General features: G+C 41.5%; 2 protein-coding genes across 2 annotated transcripts; one reads left to right on the top strand and one right to left on the bottom strand.

Moving 5' to 3' along the window:
- The first annotated feature begins 1,275 nt into the window (after nucleotides 1–1,275).
- Nucleotides 1,276–9,926, top strand: tespa1 (thymocyte expressed, positive selection associated 1). Its single transcript, XM_070549374.1, has 12 exons — nucleotides 1,276–1,413; nucleotides 1,704–1,884; nucleotides 1,979–2,021; nucleotides 2,628–2,668; nucleotides 3,826–3,879; nucleotides 4,947–4,986; nucleotides 5,206–5,232; nucleotides 5,361–5,456; nucleotides 5,591–5,799; nucleotides 6,234–7,390; nucleotides 9,396–9,483; nucleotides 9,630–9,926. The coding sequence occupies exons 2-12, from the start codon at nucleotides 1,749–1,751 to the stop codon at nucleotides 9,719–9,721; spliced, it is 1,983 nt and encodes a 660-aa protein (XP_070405475.1). The 5' UTR covers nucleotides 1,276–1,413; nucleotides 1,704–1,748; the 3' UTR covers nucleotides 9,722–9,926.
- An 897-nt stretch (nucleotides 9,927–10,823) lies between these two features.
- Nucleotides 10,824–13,649, bottom strand: tarbp2 (TAR (HIV) RNA binding protein 2). Its single transcript, XM_015959128.3, has 7 exons — nucleotides 13,454–13,649; nucleotides 12,356–12,670; nucleotides 12,125–12,194; nucleotides 11,897–12,014; nucleotides 11,653–11,780; nucleotides 11,294–11,489; nucleotides 10,824–11,199 (listed from the first exon to the last, which is right to left on the bottom strand). Exons 1-7 carry the CDS (start codon nucleotides 13,504–13,506, stop codon nucleotides 11,042–11,044), a joined length of 1,038 nt encoding a protein of 345 aa, XP_015814614.3. The 5' UTR covers nucleotides 13,507–13,649; the 3' UTR covers nucleotides 10,824–11,041.
- Nucleotides 13,650–17,116: the final 3,467 nt, after the last annotated feature.

The raw sequence follows: 17,116 nt of genomic DNA, 5'->3' as shown, positions 1-17,116 counted from the left end.
CTCTTTTAATCACTAAGGAATGTATTTTTTATTGATTGATTTTTTTTATTTTTTTCAAATTTTCAAGTACACTTCAGGTGTTGTACTTGTACCGTTTTGGATACATTGTCCTCTGGCTCCAGCCTTGTTTTATATTGGTTGTATTAAAACAAAGAAAACAATCTGAAGTTGTTTTTAATTTACCGGTCCGGCCCACTTGGAACTAGATTTCTCGCAATGTGGCCCCTGAGCTAAAATGAGTTTGACACCCCTGCACTAGAGCCTCCCATGGTACATTGACGGTGGCAAAAATTCCACCATCCTCTGCAAAGGCCAGAGTGTGCTTTTCAGATAATTGCAAGTACATCTATTTTCAAACGGTTAAAGAATGACACAGGAAGCACACATATGGTCAGCTTTTAGAGCTGGCCTGTTTCAAACTATTCAGTGGACATACATGCAAAGTAATATAAGGGATCAATTTCATTGTCCCTTCTTGATCCATGTTAGCTTTTGAAGATTATCTGTGCATGAATGATCTTTTTTAATTCTTATTGACTAGAAATAATGTCATTGACACTTTGGTGATTAAGTGGCTCTCTAAACGTTTCTTCAATGGAGACATCGTAGGTGGATTTTTGGTGAAGTTTTCATCAACTAATCATTTATAGCTTACTGTTGATCTTTTGAGCAAAATTAGCAAAATGTCACAACATACGTTTTTTATTTGCAGGAAATCACCAAAAATGCACTTTCATGACACAATCTGACGCACCACTGATAATTATCTTGCAAGTGCTCAGATAAAGTTGGTTAAAGATAAACAACAAGTTTTCATTGCGTTTATTTATGAACGACCCGTAATGATAATCTATTCAAGGGAGAATCTCACTTCAAGTTTATTGAGGGAATTTCAATTGCGTTGCAGCGTGTTTCCTGTTTTGTATAGGCGATAAACTAAAGCCTGATTCATGCTTCTGCGTCAGTGCGGAGACACGCAACGCCATTATCTGTCCTTGCGGGCCAGCTGGAGAGCCCCGCAAGGACGTACGGAGTTCTGCGCGCCGCATCGCCGCGCTTCACCCGTGACATTTCCTGGAAGTACATATCTGCGCATCTTGCTGGTTGCAGGATGTGCCGCAGCTGCGTCCCACGCTGATAAGTTCTGTTTCAGATGAGATGCAAAGTCACTTCCTATAAACGCATCGGCCCGAGCAGCTGCGATCCGCGCAAACTCGGCTCACATTAACGAGTTTAAGAGTTGAAAACTCGTAATCGCACGGCTCACTCACTGATAAACTAACCTGAGAGCGCTTTGACAATGGAGCTACTGGATATGAAGCTGCGGGTCTCAGTGCGTCTGACAGGCAACGAGAGGAAAGAGCGCTGAGAGAGAGAGAGCTAACAGAACTGAAAGCTGCAGCGTGGTTTACGGTAAAACTCCCTCTTTCTTTGTTAATAATTTTCTTTTTGTTCAAGAATAAATTCAACTAGATTTCACAGAAAACAGGAAAAATCGGAGTGAATTCATTTTTGGGTTTCATCCTGAAAGCTTCAGATTTCGTGCCTGGTAGTTAGTTACTACAATGACTGACAGGAATTCCAGAGTCCATATGCCAACGCACACTTTTGCATTTGATGTTGTGGTCTATAGGCCTCATTCTCATTAAATAACAAGGACAGCTCCAGTTGATCAATGTTCTCTGGTTCTTCTGCCTCTATAGCTTGATGCCCCCATCATGCTGTTAGACCGTTGGTGAGTCAAGGTGATGGAGAGCTCGTTGTCCACGGTAAAGCGGCGAGCCTGGATCAACAGCTGCAGACAGTGGTCCACATTAGAGGATGCCGACGGACTGCTCAACCTTCCATCAGCCTCGGTGGCGGACGACGATGTTTTTTCTGACGGTTAGAGTAAAGTCAGAACTAAAATATTTCAACTAACCCACACATGATTACACAAATGTTAAATCCAAAACTGAATCAGGGATTATTTCCACAGGAGGTTTCACTGGAAAGATTGAGAGCTGGCTTCTTGATTGTGGGTGAGTGTTTTTGTAATAAGCAGATTTGTTTAAGTTCAGACTTGTGAAACACGAGGTCTAACTCACTGGAAACTTTATGTCAAACTGCAGCAAGCAGAGAATGGAAACTCTCTGAAGTCAGGTGCATACAGGAAGATAAGGCTGCACAGTGGCCACGGCATAGAACAACCTGAGATGATGCACTCTTTAATGTTCCACTGGAAAATAGAAAGAAGGTCACTCATCCAAAACATATATGCATTGAGATGATCATGGGAGAAGTTCATGATGTGAATGTCCTTTAGTGATTGGGGAGTAATTTTGCAAGAAGTCACATGACAAAATCCTTGCCCCTGAATGGCTCTCTTATTACTTGGGAAGTGCGTTTCAAAAGAGACATTGCAGTTAAACACATTTTCACAATTAGATGTGAGCAGTCCACTTTGAGATTATATCTGCATGGAGGAAGTTGTTAGACTTTAGCGGGCTGTTAACAGCTGATAACAGAAAGTCCAGCTATCATTTTCATAAGAAGCTAGTCATAAAACACTGCAGCCACACTTTTGGCAAAAGCATGCAAATCTCACTGACGTATGTGTGTACTTACAATTAAAATGTGTCGCACAGATCAGATGTCTGCCCAGAAAACAGCCATCAGCTCAGTTTTGGTGAGTATGAACACTTGTACTGCGTCTCAGAGTTGAGATGTCACATTAAAGTAGAAGGTTAATTTTAAACTTCATTTGCTTTACATTACCATACTGATAAATTACCGATTATTCAAATGATCGGAGAATAGAAGATTATTTTAATTCTGATACAATAATATGGTAATCAAGGTGAGAAAAATGATCATATTTAACAAGCTAATAATAAAGCCTTTGATTGTGATGTTGAAGCAAATTGTCGCGAGTTGGTGTAGGAGGATGTTTAGGACCCAAGATGCAGATAACCAGATGAACGAGGCAGGAGGTGGATGATGACAATGAAATCCTTTATTTAAGAGTAGTCCAAGAGTTAGGGAGCCAAAACCAAAAATTCAAAAATTCTAAACTGAGTAATGAAAAACACTAGAGAACTAGAAACACTGAAATCACTATAAACTCTGGAAACACTAGAAGCTAGGAACACGGACGAGACTGACAAGAACAACGGACCAACAAAACAATGGACAGGGTTATATACACTGGGGAGGATGAGAGGGAGATGAACTGCAGGTGTGTGGGGAGAGAGAGACCAGGTGAACACAATTACTAATCAGGGAGGAAACTAACATGGCCTAAGAATAAAACCTAAGACAAGAAGAGCAGGAAACATAACTAATAATCTAAGGGGGGAGAAAAACCACAAACACCAGTGGGAAAAACACACTAAATCATGAACAGCTGTAACTAAAGGAAAATTACCTAAGAGAAAAAACCTAAAGACCAGAAAGGCAGCAAACATAACTAATATTCTAAGGGGGAAGCTGAAAATAAAGGAAAACACTACAGAAAGAAAAACTACAGGGGCGTGACTAAAGGGGGCCAAGGGAGCACAGGACCTGGGAGGGGGATGCCTGAGGAGGGAAACCTAGGGCTGAAGATCTGGGGGCAAATGGGGAACACCAGGAGACACATGAGGAAGATGCAGACAAGGACACATGAGGGCGCTAGGAGACACAAAAGGAGAACCTAGAGAGGGATAGAGAACAGAAGGAGACACGTGAGGGGAGATGCAGACGCAGACCATGACACAAATATTGGAAATATGTATGTAAATGAATGTAATTAAAGATTTTCACATATTTTAGTGGGTCAGTCACTCAGCTTATTTTTTTGTGTAGAGTCTGTTCTGCAGGGCAACAACTTAGCTGATGACCTGAGTCTTGGTGCTGATGGTAAACACACACACACACACACACACACACACACACACACACACACACACACACACACACAAAGGCATGCATGTACACAAACGCACTGATGCACACATGCACGCACACATGAACACAGGCATGCATGCATGCACACAAACACACTAGTGCACACACACACACACACACACACACACACACACACACACACACACACACGAATAAAGGCATGCATGCACACAAACGCACTAATGCACGCATGCACACACACATGAACACAGGCATGCATGCATGCACACAAACACACTGCACGTACACACACACACACACACACACACATACATGAACGTACACACACACACACACATATACATGAATGCACGCACGCACACACTGGCACATACACGTATACACATTTACATATACACACACACATGCATGCTGGGACATACATACACACACACATGCATGCATATATCTACACCAGTGGTATTTGCAACCATCACCTACAACCCATGATAATTCAGTTTAATGTCATCTTACATGGTTTAATCTCATAAATTAAAAGCAGCAATTCTGCTAAATTTACATTTCTAGTGCAAAGAATTGTTATTTTCATAAGAATTTGTTTAAATTGGAGGCTAAACCATTAACAGAGATTGCAGATCACCTGCATTTGTCAGCCTCTCATATGAACAGAACTTTATGATCTGATAACATTTTATTGGACAAAAGCCAGCAAGTGTTTTCTTTAACTTCCTGGTTCCCACCTTGACCGAAATCAGCTGGAAGCTGAACTGCAGCTTTTGGTTTTTACCTGCAGACACCAAGTTCATCCAAAAGTCCAAAGTGATCCTACTAGATTGCATCAGGGAGGCAAGGGAACGTCTCCCGTGTCCTAATTAAAATCTGTAACTTTATGATCTCTGTGTCTTCCTGTTTATGTATCGTGTTGCAGCTCATAAAGAACAACAAACAAAATAAAGAAATTAATAATCAGATTAGGACTTAATGCAGATTTACTACACTTACACAATGTGAAATGTGATTGTTCTTTATTTCATAAACAAATGATTTTGTCCTTTTAGCCTCTATTGTATATGGGAGCCACGTTCCACCTGAAGCTGGGTAAGAATGAACACTTTAACTCTGTTACCTACTGATCACATTTATTACAGTTCCAGTCAAAATTGTGAGTTATGTTTCACCACACCCTGAGGCTGTTTCTGTTGAAGTTGTAGTTTCTGACCGTTTAAAGCTCAAATGTTTGCAAATATTAATCAGATCATCTTTTTTCCCCTCCCTTGTTCTTCGGTTTCCATAAAACCCGCCACATCCTTCCCTCAGAAAACAGTTAAGCAGGTTCAGCAGCAGGTTTGTTCACTTCCTCCTCAGCTCAAAGTGAACGTGTTAAAAATAATGCAGCTAACTCTTTTCATCAGCATTGTTCTACTGAAGAATCACTGTAATATTATTTCTGCTCCGCTTGGGTTTATGTTTAGTACGCCTTGCCAGAGACTATGTCCACCGTCGCTGAACCTGGGCCACAGCATGGCCTCTAGCTGCCTGTCCACTTTCTCACGGAAAACTGTGTCAAGGTGAGATTTCTGCAAAAATCTAGAGATCCAGGCCAAATGTTTCTACTACTAGTCTACCTAAAGGACTAAGTTGCAGCTTGATTGTTTCCATGCTGCATTTTAGTGTAGTTAACTAACCATCGTGCCTCTTTTAGTGTGTCTGAAGTTTTGGAGTTGTGTTCAGAGGATGCTGAGGAGACTCTTTACGAGTTGGGTTTTGGTAGTGAAGAGCCCCAGGTCACTGTGCGCATCCCTCCTCGATTCCTCACCTTTCCATCTCAGGCTCAGGGCATCAACTTCCGCCTCTTCCTGGACGCTCAGATACGACGGATACGAGAGGAAGACCCCAGCCTTTCTCTTGCCAGTAGGACCTTACTTTACTTTACTGGCGCGGCACGTCTGTCTCTCATGTGCCCCAGGTTTAAGACTCCAAATCCTGCTGTTTTCTGCCTCCTTCTCCTCTAACTAGCTTCTACTTCCTGAAACAGGAGCGCCAGAGCCTTTTTTCCACAATGACTCACAAAGTATTCATGCTAATTTATTGAAAAAAAAATGTGAATGAGAGCTTTAACCCTCTCAGGCTCAAAATAAGTTTTGATAAAAGGACGAACAACTAAGTCATTCAGGGGTACTTCTGTGTTAAAAATGCTCATGACATACGTACGTGGAGTAACCTGGTAGGTAGGTTTTAACTGTTGCAAATCTGCAACACCTGCCTCCACAGGGTTAAAAATGTTTTGTCATAATCGTTTGACGTGTAACGATGAAAAATAATTCTGTGACATCTTGTTTTGACAGGTCGTTTCAGACAAGTGCAAGTGCTAACAGCCATGGCCAATGCTTTCTATTCCCTCTACTCCCACGTGTCCCGCACTCCCCTCCAGAAGCTGGAGACTCCAGAGTGTCACATCTCATCTCCTATGGAGAGAATTGAACGGTTCAGGACCAGCATTCGGAGCGAGCCGCGCTCTCCTGTGGAGAGGCTGAAGGACACCGTCAACAAGATGTGCCTCTACACCGGCTCACCCCGTGGGTCAGAATCCACATCTCCACAGCCCTCGCCCAAGAAGAGACCCAGTCTCTCTGAATTTGGAGATGTAGCCCTTAAAACCAAGACTGGTTTTAAGCTGGACTTGGAGGAACTGGATCGGGGCGGTTCAGTGGTGGATTTTAAGCAGATAACAGATGGTAGGAAACTGGAGGAAGCACAGCAGATTGTTGCTGATGCGGGCAATAATCAGAAGGACACTGACATCTGTCGTGTGAAGATGCTGGGCAGCAAACAAACAGATAATGCTATCGGTGGAAAGTGTGTCAGGCAAACTGATCTCAAAAAAGTTAGTCAACATGTAAGAACATCTCTAGAGTCTTCGTTATCAGGAGAAACTGTGATAGAAACAGACCATCTGCTGCCCTCACGTCTGCAAGATCAGGACTCGTGTTTGGATCAAAGTAAGACAAGGACAGCTAAGATAAACCCTGTTGACAAAGTTACATGTGATCTAATCTGCCCGCAAATAATCGAGAGCGTACATCCAGTGCCGTTCTGCTGTCAGAACACACACGATACGGAGAGCTTGCTTCATATCACCTCTGTGGGAGAAAGCTCAGATACAACCTTTCCTGATTCGCCCAAACTTCACACACACACTCTCATCTCTGAGCCCAGTGGAACGCCTTCACAGGTGGATGCTTCCAGATCACTTCCTGTCCTGGAGCCCGATGGCAGCTGCGCTCATTATTGCATCACTGTGACTAGCACGGAGGGGGAAGATGTGTCTTTGAGTTCAGTGAACACAGCAGATATCCACTCTACTTCGCCCTTTTCATCCAGGCAGACGTCCGACGAGTCATTTGACGAGAGAGAGAGATGGTATCTAAACCCGACGGCGCATCGAGGCCTGGACAAATTCTCCAGAAACCAGCGGCAGGTCAACTCATTTGAACTGGAGGAGGTACAGATGACTGGCTGCAGTAATTAACGAGTTTGTTAAAACCCCATAGCAAACTATTTATCTATAAAATGCTTTAAACACGGCATTGCAACCGACCAAAGAGCTGTACGTGAAGAATAACAACACTGGCAAAAACAAGCACACAAACCATAACACACATTAAAACAAGCAGCTAAAGAAGGTCAACCAAACAGGGTGGTACCAGTTGATAAAAGCATACTGTTTAGCGTCCTAGGCAACAGTAGCTCAGGAGGTACAATGGGTTGTCCAGTAATTGGAAGGTTACAGGTTCAATCCCGGCTCCAACCACAGAATGCTACTGTTGTGTCCTTGGGCAAGATGCTTAACCCGCCTTGACTGCTGGTGGTTATCAGAGAGATCAGAGGCGCCAATGTTCAGTAGGCCTCACCTCTATCAGTGCACCCCAGGGCAGTTGTGGCTACATTGTAGCTCATCACCACCAGTGTGTTAATGTGTGTGTGAATGGGTGAATGACTGATTGTATTGTGAAGCGCCTTGGGGGGTTGTAGTATCTAAGAACCCTGGAAGGAAGGACTGCAAAATAAGGGAAAAGCCAGGTGTGATATAAAAACGGTAACGGAGGACGCTTGCCTAACCTGATGAGGTCGCGAGTTCCTCAGTTTTGGAACAAAAAGAAAAACTCTTTCCCCATGGGACTTGCAGTGTGCCTTGCGGACGGTGAGAGTGAGCCGATCTGAAGACCTAAAAGCACGAGGAGGGTGGTAAAGATGATGCAACTCAACCAGACAGGGAGGAGTCAGACCGCTCAGAGATTTGAATGCAAAAAGCAGAGGTGACCCTGAACTGAATGGGAAACCAGTGGAGAGATGTAAGGATAGGTGCAATGTGCTGTAGGCTCCCGTCAGGAACCCTGCTGCTGAACTTTGGGTAACCTGAAATGTGGACAGAGGAGCTTTACCGAAGCCATGACAGCACGAGAAGGAATGTGCAACAAACGGTCCATATTGACAAGGATGGGCAGTTTTAATTAATAAAACAAATTAGGAAAATGTGTGGGCTTCGGTGGGCAAGGCAAGGTGATTTTAGTGGAGGAGTTCAAAATGGAAAAAGGACAATGAGGTTTAAAGTTGTGGAACATTCAAACATTTGTTAGTGATTATTTCTGATTATAATCTGTCAATTTGAGTTTTTCATGCAGGCTAAACATGAAAATAGTCTCCTACACCTATCTCCTGCATGAAATAGACGATGGAACTCTAGGATTAGAAAAACCTGACAGATCTACGTAACTGTCACTTAACATTCATAGACTCACCCATCTTGACTCGTGACGGGGAAGGCTGTTGTTAGCTTAGCGTCTAGGAAACAGCCGAGAACTCCTCGGCTAGCAGAAGCTAACTGTTAGCATTAGCAACTCAACCACATAACAGAACTCCTCCAGGCATGTGTTATTTGTGGAGTAAAAAACGGAAAGATTTCTGCATGTTTGGCCTTTTGATATATTTCAGTACGTTTTACAATACGGTAGCATTTTCCCAACACTCGCACAACCAGAGGGTTGTGGGATCGCGTCCCGCTCACTCTGCTGCAGTTGTTGTCCTTGGGCTCCTTGACCCATGTTGCCTGCTTGTGGTGTTCAGCAGCCTCTCCTCTGACAGGGCAGCTGTGGCTCATCATCAGCAGGGTGTGATTGTGTATGTGAATGACTGACTGTGTTGTGAAGTGCCATTGGGGTTGTAGAAACCTAGATGGCGCTATAGAAATACAGACATTTAACATTTAACTCCATACAAGTAGGATTCAAAACTGCAGCCTTCTTGATATGAGGCAACCGTGCTACCATGCAGTCACAGCTTTGAATGAAACACAAAAATTAAACAAATAAAACCATGACAACTAAATAGAAAATCAACAAATAAAGCTCTTTTATCAGTTAATAAGCAGTAAATAAGTTTAGTACATATCATGTACTATATTACCTTTTATAACAGTTTGTAAACTTAACTTTATTCTGTTTCTTAAGGTTCACAGTGCAGGAGAAGATGATGTTGGACAATTAGAAGCTATAAGCACAGCCAGCTCACCGTCATTCAAAAAAGATTCACACAAAGGTGAGAGAGAGAGATTCACTGAGCAGGATTGCTCTTCAGAGGGGAAATGGTGCCTTTCTGTGCTAATTCAGGTCAAACTGCAGCTGCAAAGCCAGTTTTTGTTTGTAACACGTGAAGTTAAACCATCTGCATGTATGTTTGTGTAGGTGAGGTGGTCCGGGGTGACAGCGTGCAGTCTGACAGCAGTGGCTACGCGGATGAAGAAGTCTGCTCTTTAACAGAAAGACACAACAGATGATGGAAAAGCAAAAAGACAAAGAATTGCAGAAGTTTCTGTCAACTTATTCCTGCCCTGAAGATTTGATGGTTTAGAAAACTTAGTTTCAAACTAGTGGGGAAAAATAATCTGCATACATGTAAAATGTTGTAAATCATAAAGAGTTCAACACAACAGGAAGTGGATGGAGTACTTGAGTGGAATGGTTCTTTAATCAGGTGAAAACAACAGTAAAATTACAATATTTTGTTAAAAATGGCAAGTTAGGAGTTCATATTTCATTTACATTTTTGTTACAGGATTTAAAACTGCAGCACAAAAAATGTAGCACCCAAAGTTAAAAAACATTGTTTAACTTCCTCCTTTACAATAATCAGAGGTGGTTGTACTTTAAGAATATTTTTGGTTCCTTACTGAAAAGTGTTCACTCTGTCATTTACAGGGTGAAAACATCACTGCACAGTCTAAAATAACTAATTGATCCAAATAACAAGACATTTTCTTATTAATTTGGGGCTAAACGTGTAGATTTGGTGACATCATCACACTGAAACTAAAATTTAAACTATCAAAATAAAAGTCAAACACTGGGTTAAATTCTAGGCGTCACAAACACAAACGTCTTGAGGTAATTATACTCAGCACGAGTCTAACAGCTTTATTCACCTGGTCTGAGATCACAAAGCTTATCAGGGTTTGGTATTCTAAATGTATTTTAAAAAAAGGATCATATTTTATTTCATGACAAGTACTTCAAAACAGAAAAGACCTTTACAAAACTCAAAAAAAGTTACTAGAATTTGTCAAAGATGGTTCATTCATGGATATTCGCTCCGACGTTGATTTTGTTGTAAAATAAAACACAAAGATTTGAGGAAAAAAACGACAAAGTCAAATTTCTCCATTAATTTGAACTCAAATCAGACAAGCTGATTATTTTAAAACATACTTAAAATTATTAATTTCAACTAACATCATTTGTGACATATGACTCAAAAGTGCATCATTTATGACGTCATGTATATATTTTAAACTTCATATGTAAGAAAACAGCTAATTATATGAAGGATAAATGGGCTAAAAACAATTTTTTTTCCTAAAACAATCTGTCACAAGTACACAAAATATCAAGGGAGTGGGTTTGAGTTTTAGGCTGTGAGATTTTCACCAGCTGGACAACAAATGAACTAGAGATAAACTTGTGTTTAGCTTCAAGGCAGGATAAAAATGTCTCTTAACCAATCTGAGGTCAAAAAGCCTCTACTGTACAACAAGGAGGTGTACATTGGCATCGCGTGGTGGCGAGTTCGGGTCTGCGGACAAAAAACGCGCCCAGGTGTCTCATTTTCCTCCTGCCATGATTTTAAGGTACTGCAGTGCATTGTGAGCCGCGTGGGCTCGAGCAGCTTCTACGTTCGGAGCAAAGCCATGACACACAGTGATGGGTTGTGTGGACAGCTCCACCAGACACTGACAGCGGCCGCTGAGGCTGCGCTCCTCTGAAAAACAAACAAGCATGGATGTGAAGAAAAAAAACGAGGAGTTTCTAACCGCTTTACGGTGCTCCTGTTGTGCTGTTGAGCGTGAGCTCACCGAGGTCGAGGTAACTGACATCAAAGCGCTGCTCCACGGACAGGTCGCTCAGCAACGAGCAGAAGTTGGAGCCAGCTGGCATTCCCAGAGGGTGGCTGCGGAGCTGCAGGATCTTCTCTCCAGCAGAGTTACGCAGAGAATCCCAGGTGCAGCTGAAACTTTTGCTTTTACCCGACTCCGCTCTGCTGCCCATGTGCTGCGTAAATGGGATGATTTTATACACGTTTTACACAGACACAGTAGAGCCAAGCAGAGAAGCTTCATCACCATAACATGGGCACAGTTTGTGATATTTTGAGAATTGCACAAGAAATTTAAGCGCAAGCATATAAATCACTGCTGTGGTGTTTAGCTCTCACCAAATTGAAGGTATCTTCTTCTGCATCTGCCTCGTTGCTGCTCCTCAGGTCCACTGGAACGTCGTGGATCCGTGAGAGCATCTTAGCGGCTGCATTCCTCTTGGCTAACTTCTTAGATGTGCCACTTCCTGGACAGGAAAAAGGAAATCACTCCTTCACTTGGCATAAAAGCAGATTTTGACAAATCCAATTGAGCGTGAAAGCACAACATGCAGATATCAAACAAGAATGAGAGAAGATTTACCAATTTCTACAAATCTCTCCACTCTGCAGGTCATGGTAAACTCTTTTCGATGTGCTGGACCCGACTCCTGAGTGACCGTGTACTCTGGCAAACGCCATCCTTTCTGCACCACCAACTCCTGAAGTAAATCAAAACAGAAAAAAAAAGGAAGGAAACTATAGAAATATTCTAACAGAAACCAGTGTTGTGGATTACCAGGATAAAATAAAGTCTCTATGGCGTAGTTACCTGCAGCGCCCCAACGGGGTTACATTCCGACTGTTGAGAACTGCTGGAAGTCTTCATCTCTGACTGAGAGCTGCATAAAACATGAGAGGACAGACTAAATCCACACAAATCTCTCTCTTCCATCAACTCAATGTTGAAACATCGTCTGGATCCAATCAAGACAAGCCATTAAGCATCACTTAAGCATCGCTAGGTTCTTTTCTACATTTTAAAATGAAGTAGGGTCCTGACCAGTCTCCGTCAATAGACACATCAACCTCGATAAACACGTCTTCTCCGACAGCGACTCCAGCTGGATCTCCGAGGCTTCCTTTGAGCATCTTCAGAGCAGCCTCAGCTGCTTTGTGCTTAGCTGCCTTCTTGCTGGGCCCTTGGCCGGTGCAGCTGATCTCTCCGACGGAGACGCGGAATGTGAAGTTGGGCTGGTGGGCCTGTCCCTCCGCCTTCAGCAGGTCGTACACTGGGGTTTTGCCTATCCGCGTTCCATACTCCTGCAGCAGACTGATGGGCGTCTTTCCAGGATTCACAGCCAGCATTTGCTCAATACTATTTAAAAGATAGAAAGCATAAGCAGCTGTTCACTTATTTTGTTATCATCTTTACTGAGATCAAAACACAACAATGTGGCTAGTTTATTGCTGCTAAAATCTAAAGGGCATACGCTACAATGTTCAGTGGAAAAACTACACTTGTCTATATTTTAGTTTCACGAAATGCAACAAGAAATAGGAAAAGTGTGCCATCTTTAAGGCTCAATCTGTGAAATATGTTTCCAAGAAAAAAAATACTATTATTTGCCAAATGAATACTGACCCAAATAATAAGTGTGGTGTTTTGAGGTGAGATTCTTCACAGTGTACAAAGGAAATGGGCACAAACCAATAAAACTCTATTATTTACATTATCAGAGTAAAAGAAGGCACTTTTATTCAATGATTTATTTGTGAGGCGGCAGCTACAGCCATCTGGAATGAAGATTTGAACCAGAAATGTTTGCAATCAGCTTATTTTATTACATATATTACAAATGGAATAAAGAGATTTGTGTAATTTATGCCGATCTTTACATTTAGGAAAACATTATATTAGTGTTTTTGACCACCTGTTGCCTTCCAGATTACAATAATCCCTCAAAAATCAACCTAGCAGTAAAAAGCCACCAGATAAAGAGTATTAACGATGAGTCAAACAGTTAAGCTGTAGAGATTAAAAGAATAACAGAAGATTAAACACTTAAAACAACATGCACGCGTTAGTTTCTGAGGCCTTTGACTCTGACATTTTATATTGTTTACATACAAATGGCTTTTATCAAGAAGACAATCCCACCTGGAGTCCCCGGAGTTTCTCTTCCAGCTATCCGAAGCTGTCTCGTCGTTCATTCCCCGTTTCGCGCAGACAGAACCGCTCGGTTTCGGATGTAAAATCCCCCCCGCCACAACAGACACGTACTCTCATTAGACGGTATTTATTGTTGTCCCAAAACGATGAGCTAAAGCTGCAACATGATGGATACCAGAAGACGAAACCACCTCTACAGCGACAACCTCGGTCACACGATTATGACGTAGATTGCGTCCTGGGCAGCGTAAGCCCCGATTGGCCCAAATGCCTTCTGTGCCTCAGAAGGTGGGAATGACACTCATCAAGCATTCATCCCTAAATATACTGATGGGTCGAAAGTGTCAGGAAATATAACGGGATTTTCTTTCTGGATTCCGACATTAAGTATATATTATAAAAGTCGAACATCTAATAATCTGTCAGTTTATACAGTGGAAATGTTAGCCATTTCATTTAGTTTACAGTGGATAGAACAAAATGGTGTTAGGAAAAGTATTATTTGCTCAGACTCCATGTCAGCATTGTTATCAATTAAAGAAATGTCAGCTGATAAGAGGTCAGATATTTTGTATGAAATATTTGAGTGCATGTTTAGGTTAGGTTATACAAAAGGTATAATGATTTCTTATTAATAAAACCTTGTTGCAGCACTAAAGCAGAAAAATGAGATTTTGCAAGAAATATGCTAAATATTTACATATGAATTGTTTTAGAGCCGTTTTATTGGCAGAATCTGATATTAATTTAGTTCTTACAAAAAAATGGGTCCCAACGTGGTTTGTGTGGCGTTGCCATAGTGTGACGTCATAGGCACAGATCCCCTGTCCTCTTGTTTGGAAATGGAAATATGATCACCCTACATTAAACAAACTGTCCACCCGGGCTTTTGCGCTGCACAGAGATGCTTCGCTGCCTATGACTTTGAACGCCAGTTGAGAGTCAGTCTCATTCAGACTGACCAATGAAGAGAGGGCCTCAAGTTTAGACCCTCTCCTCATTGGTCATTCCACACGAGGTGGGTCAAAGGTTACCCTGAGCGGGTTACATGATGTCAGGCATTCAAGTATTGAGTATATTTACTGCATATTACAGTAAAATATTCTGTATGTGACCATATTATGGTGATCCTTGGGTCGTGATGATGGGGACCTTTAATATTGTTGCCCAGGGTACAACTAAGTGTTAATCTGACCCTGGGAGCGGAGGTAGTGACTAACACAGCACGTCAGCTCTGTCTTATCAAATGCACCAAGTAAGTTACGAAAAAAGTAACTTTAAATATTCAACCGAAAAAGAGGCGAGCTGAAGAAAACCTAGGGATTACTGAAGAAACGTGAGCAACATTGAAGCAATCACAGCGAGATCCGTTACTGTCTGTGTGTGTGCGCGGATGAGCCGGACGGACTGCGCTCCCGGCCGGCTGCAGTTTTCTGTGTAGGGAGGGGCGGGCGCTCTATGTGACTGGCCAATCACAGAGCGTGAAGACAGTCAGTTACCCAATGAGGATTTTCCTTCAGCACGATTACGGATATTTACGTGTTTTACTCGTTTCATGCTCGTATTCGTCAAAAATGCTCATCCCTAATTGCTATAATACATTATAGTAATGTATGTGGTCTAAATGTATTCTACAATAAATAAACTGCTGTGTCTCATTGGTGTGGTTTAGTAACACAATTGGGAAATGATTTAGGTTATTTTGACTAATTTACCTAGGAGCTATTGAAAAAAACCTTAATTTTTTTTATAAAAATCCTAATAAAATGATCAGATCGCATGAAAGGTGTTAACAACTGCTGTGTCTCATTGATCTAGCTTAGTAACAACACTGAGAAATTGTTTTGGGTATTTTGACAAATTTACCTAGCTACTGGAAAAATCCCTTAATTATGGATAAAAATCCTAATAAAAAAGATGAGATTGTATGAAAGTGTTTATAAATGGCTGTGTCTCATTGGTGTGGCTTAGTAACACAATTACGAAATGGGTTTGGGTGTGTTGACTATTTAGCTAGGATCTATTGAAAAAAGAAATCCCTTAATTTTGGATAAAAATCCTAATAAAAAAATCAAATTGTATGAAAGTTGTTAAAAATTGCCGTGTCTCATTGGTGTGGCTTAGTAACACAATTGAGAAATGATTTTGGTTATTTTGACTCATTTACCTAGGAGCTATTGAAAAAATCCCTTAATTATGGATAAAAATCCTAATAAAAAAGATGAGATTGTATGAAAGTGTTTATAAACGGCTGTGTCTCATTGGTGTGGCTTAGTAACACAATTAGGAAATGGGTTTGGGTGTGTTGATTATTTAGCTAGGATCTATTGAAAAAAAATCCCTTAATTTTGGATAAAAATCCTAATAAAAAATCAAATTAAATGAAAGGTGTCATAAACTGCTGTGTCTCATTGGTGTGGCTTAGTAACACAATTGAGAAATGATTTTGGTTATTTTGACTAATTTACCTAGGAGCTATTGAAAAAAATCCCTTTTCAGGGACCAGAATAGAATAAACGCTCTGCCTCCATGTTGCTCACTGAGTAGGAGGACACAGCAGACACAGAGGTGCTCTCAGCTCCCCCACATTCATCAACACCATGTCTCCATTTTCAGCCCGTGTACTAGTACACTCGGACCTGTGAATGAATGATGGCTGAGGCTGCCAGACTTGTCTGCCATATATTACACAAAGCAAATTTTCTTTTTGATCTTCATTTGTTAAATTTGATCTAAAATTGCAATTTTAAATGTTGAGTAAGGACTAAAAATCTAAACTGCAGTCCTTTTTGAGCTGTCTCCCATCGGTCCACAAGAGGGCAGACACATTTGCAGCTATGAAAATTAGTGAGTTTGACAAGTGTTATCATTTTCTTTTTCTGTGGCACACTTGTATTTGTGCATTTATCTTGTTTAAAGGTGCAGTATGTAAGAAAATAGTGAAAATTTTACAGTGAGAAAATCCCAAAAGAGTCTAATGCTTCAGTCAATTTGGAAGCGAGGTTCTACTGAAACATATTTCATATCCAGCTGGCTGCAGGGATTGTCACTTTTTCTCCTTTCAAAACAAAGGAAGGACGGACATATGCTGTTTACCAACAGGGGTTGCCATGTCTCCTGTGAGCTAATACAGCAACACCGACGATTGCAATTAGACGACGGCTGGCAAAAACTTCCAGAGTGGTTCAAAGTGGTTGCAGTAACCAAGTTTTACCTCAGAACTTCATTTTTACTTAATTTCTACATAATGCACATTTAAAACCATGAAAATTTTGAACATATATTATATATATGCCAATGTCCTCACTCTCCAAGCTTTCTAAAGTTCTTCTTTGAGGCCCTGGTACTTCACTAGTTTCTCGTGTTATTTTTTCGTGATGTTACCATCACTTGGTATCGCCACATCGGCCACAACGGCTGTTCTACTGTTTGTCCATCACCACAATGTCCAGTTGGTTCTCCATCACCATTTTGTTCATCTGGACCTGGAAGTTCCACAGGAGCTCAGCTCTCTTGTTCTCTACCACCTTAGGGCGTGTTACCCACTTTGACCTTGTAGCTTCCAGTCCATACTCTGCACAGATGTCTCTGTATGCGACGCCATCCACTCGGTAGCGGCATTCCATCTATGCTTTCCCTTCCAGTATCTTA

Source organism: Nothobranchius furzeri, chromosome 3, assembly GCF_043380555.1.
Source record: "Nothobranchius furzeri strain GRZ-AD chromosome 3, NfurGRZ-RIMD1, whole genome shotgun sequence".
NCBI classification, from domain to species: domain Eukaryota; kingdom Metazoa; phylum Chordata; class Actinopteri; order Cyprinodontiformes; family Nothobranchiidae; genus Nothobranchius; species Nothobranchius furzeri.
This window is presented reverse-complemented; position numbering and strand designations above follow the sequence as displayed.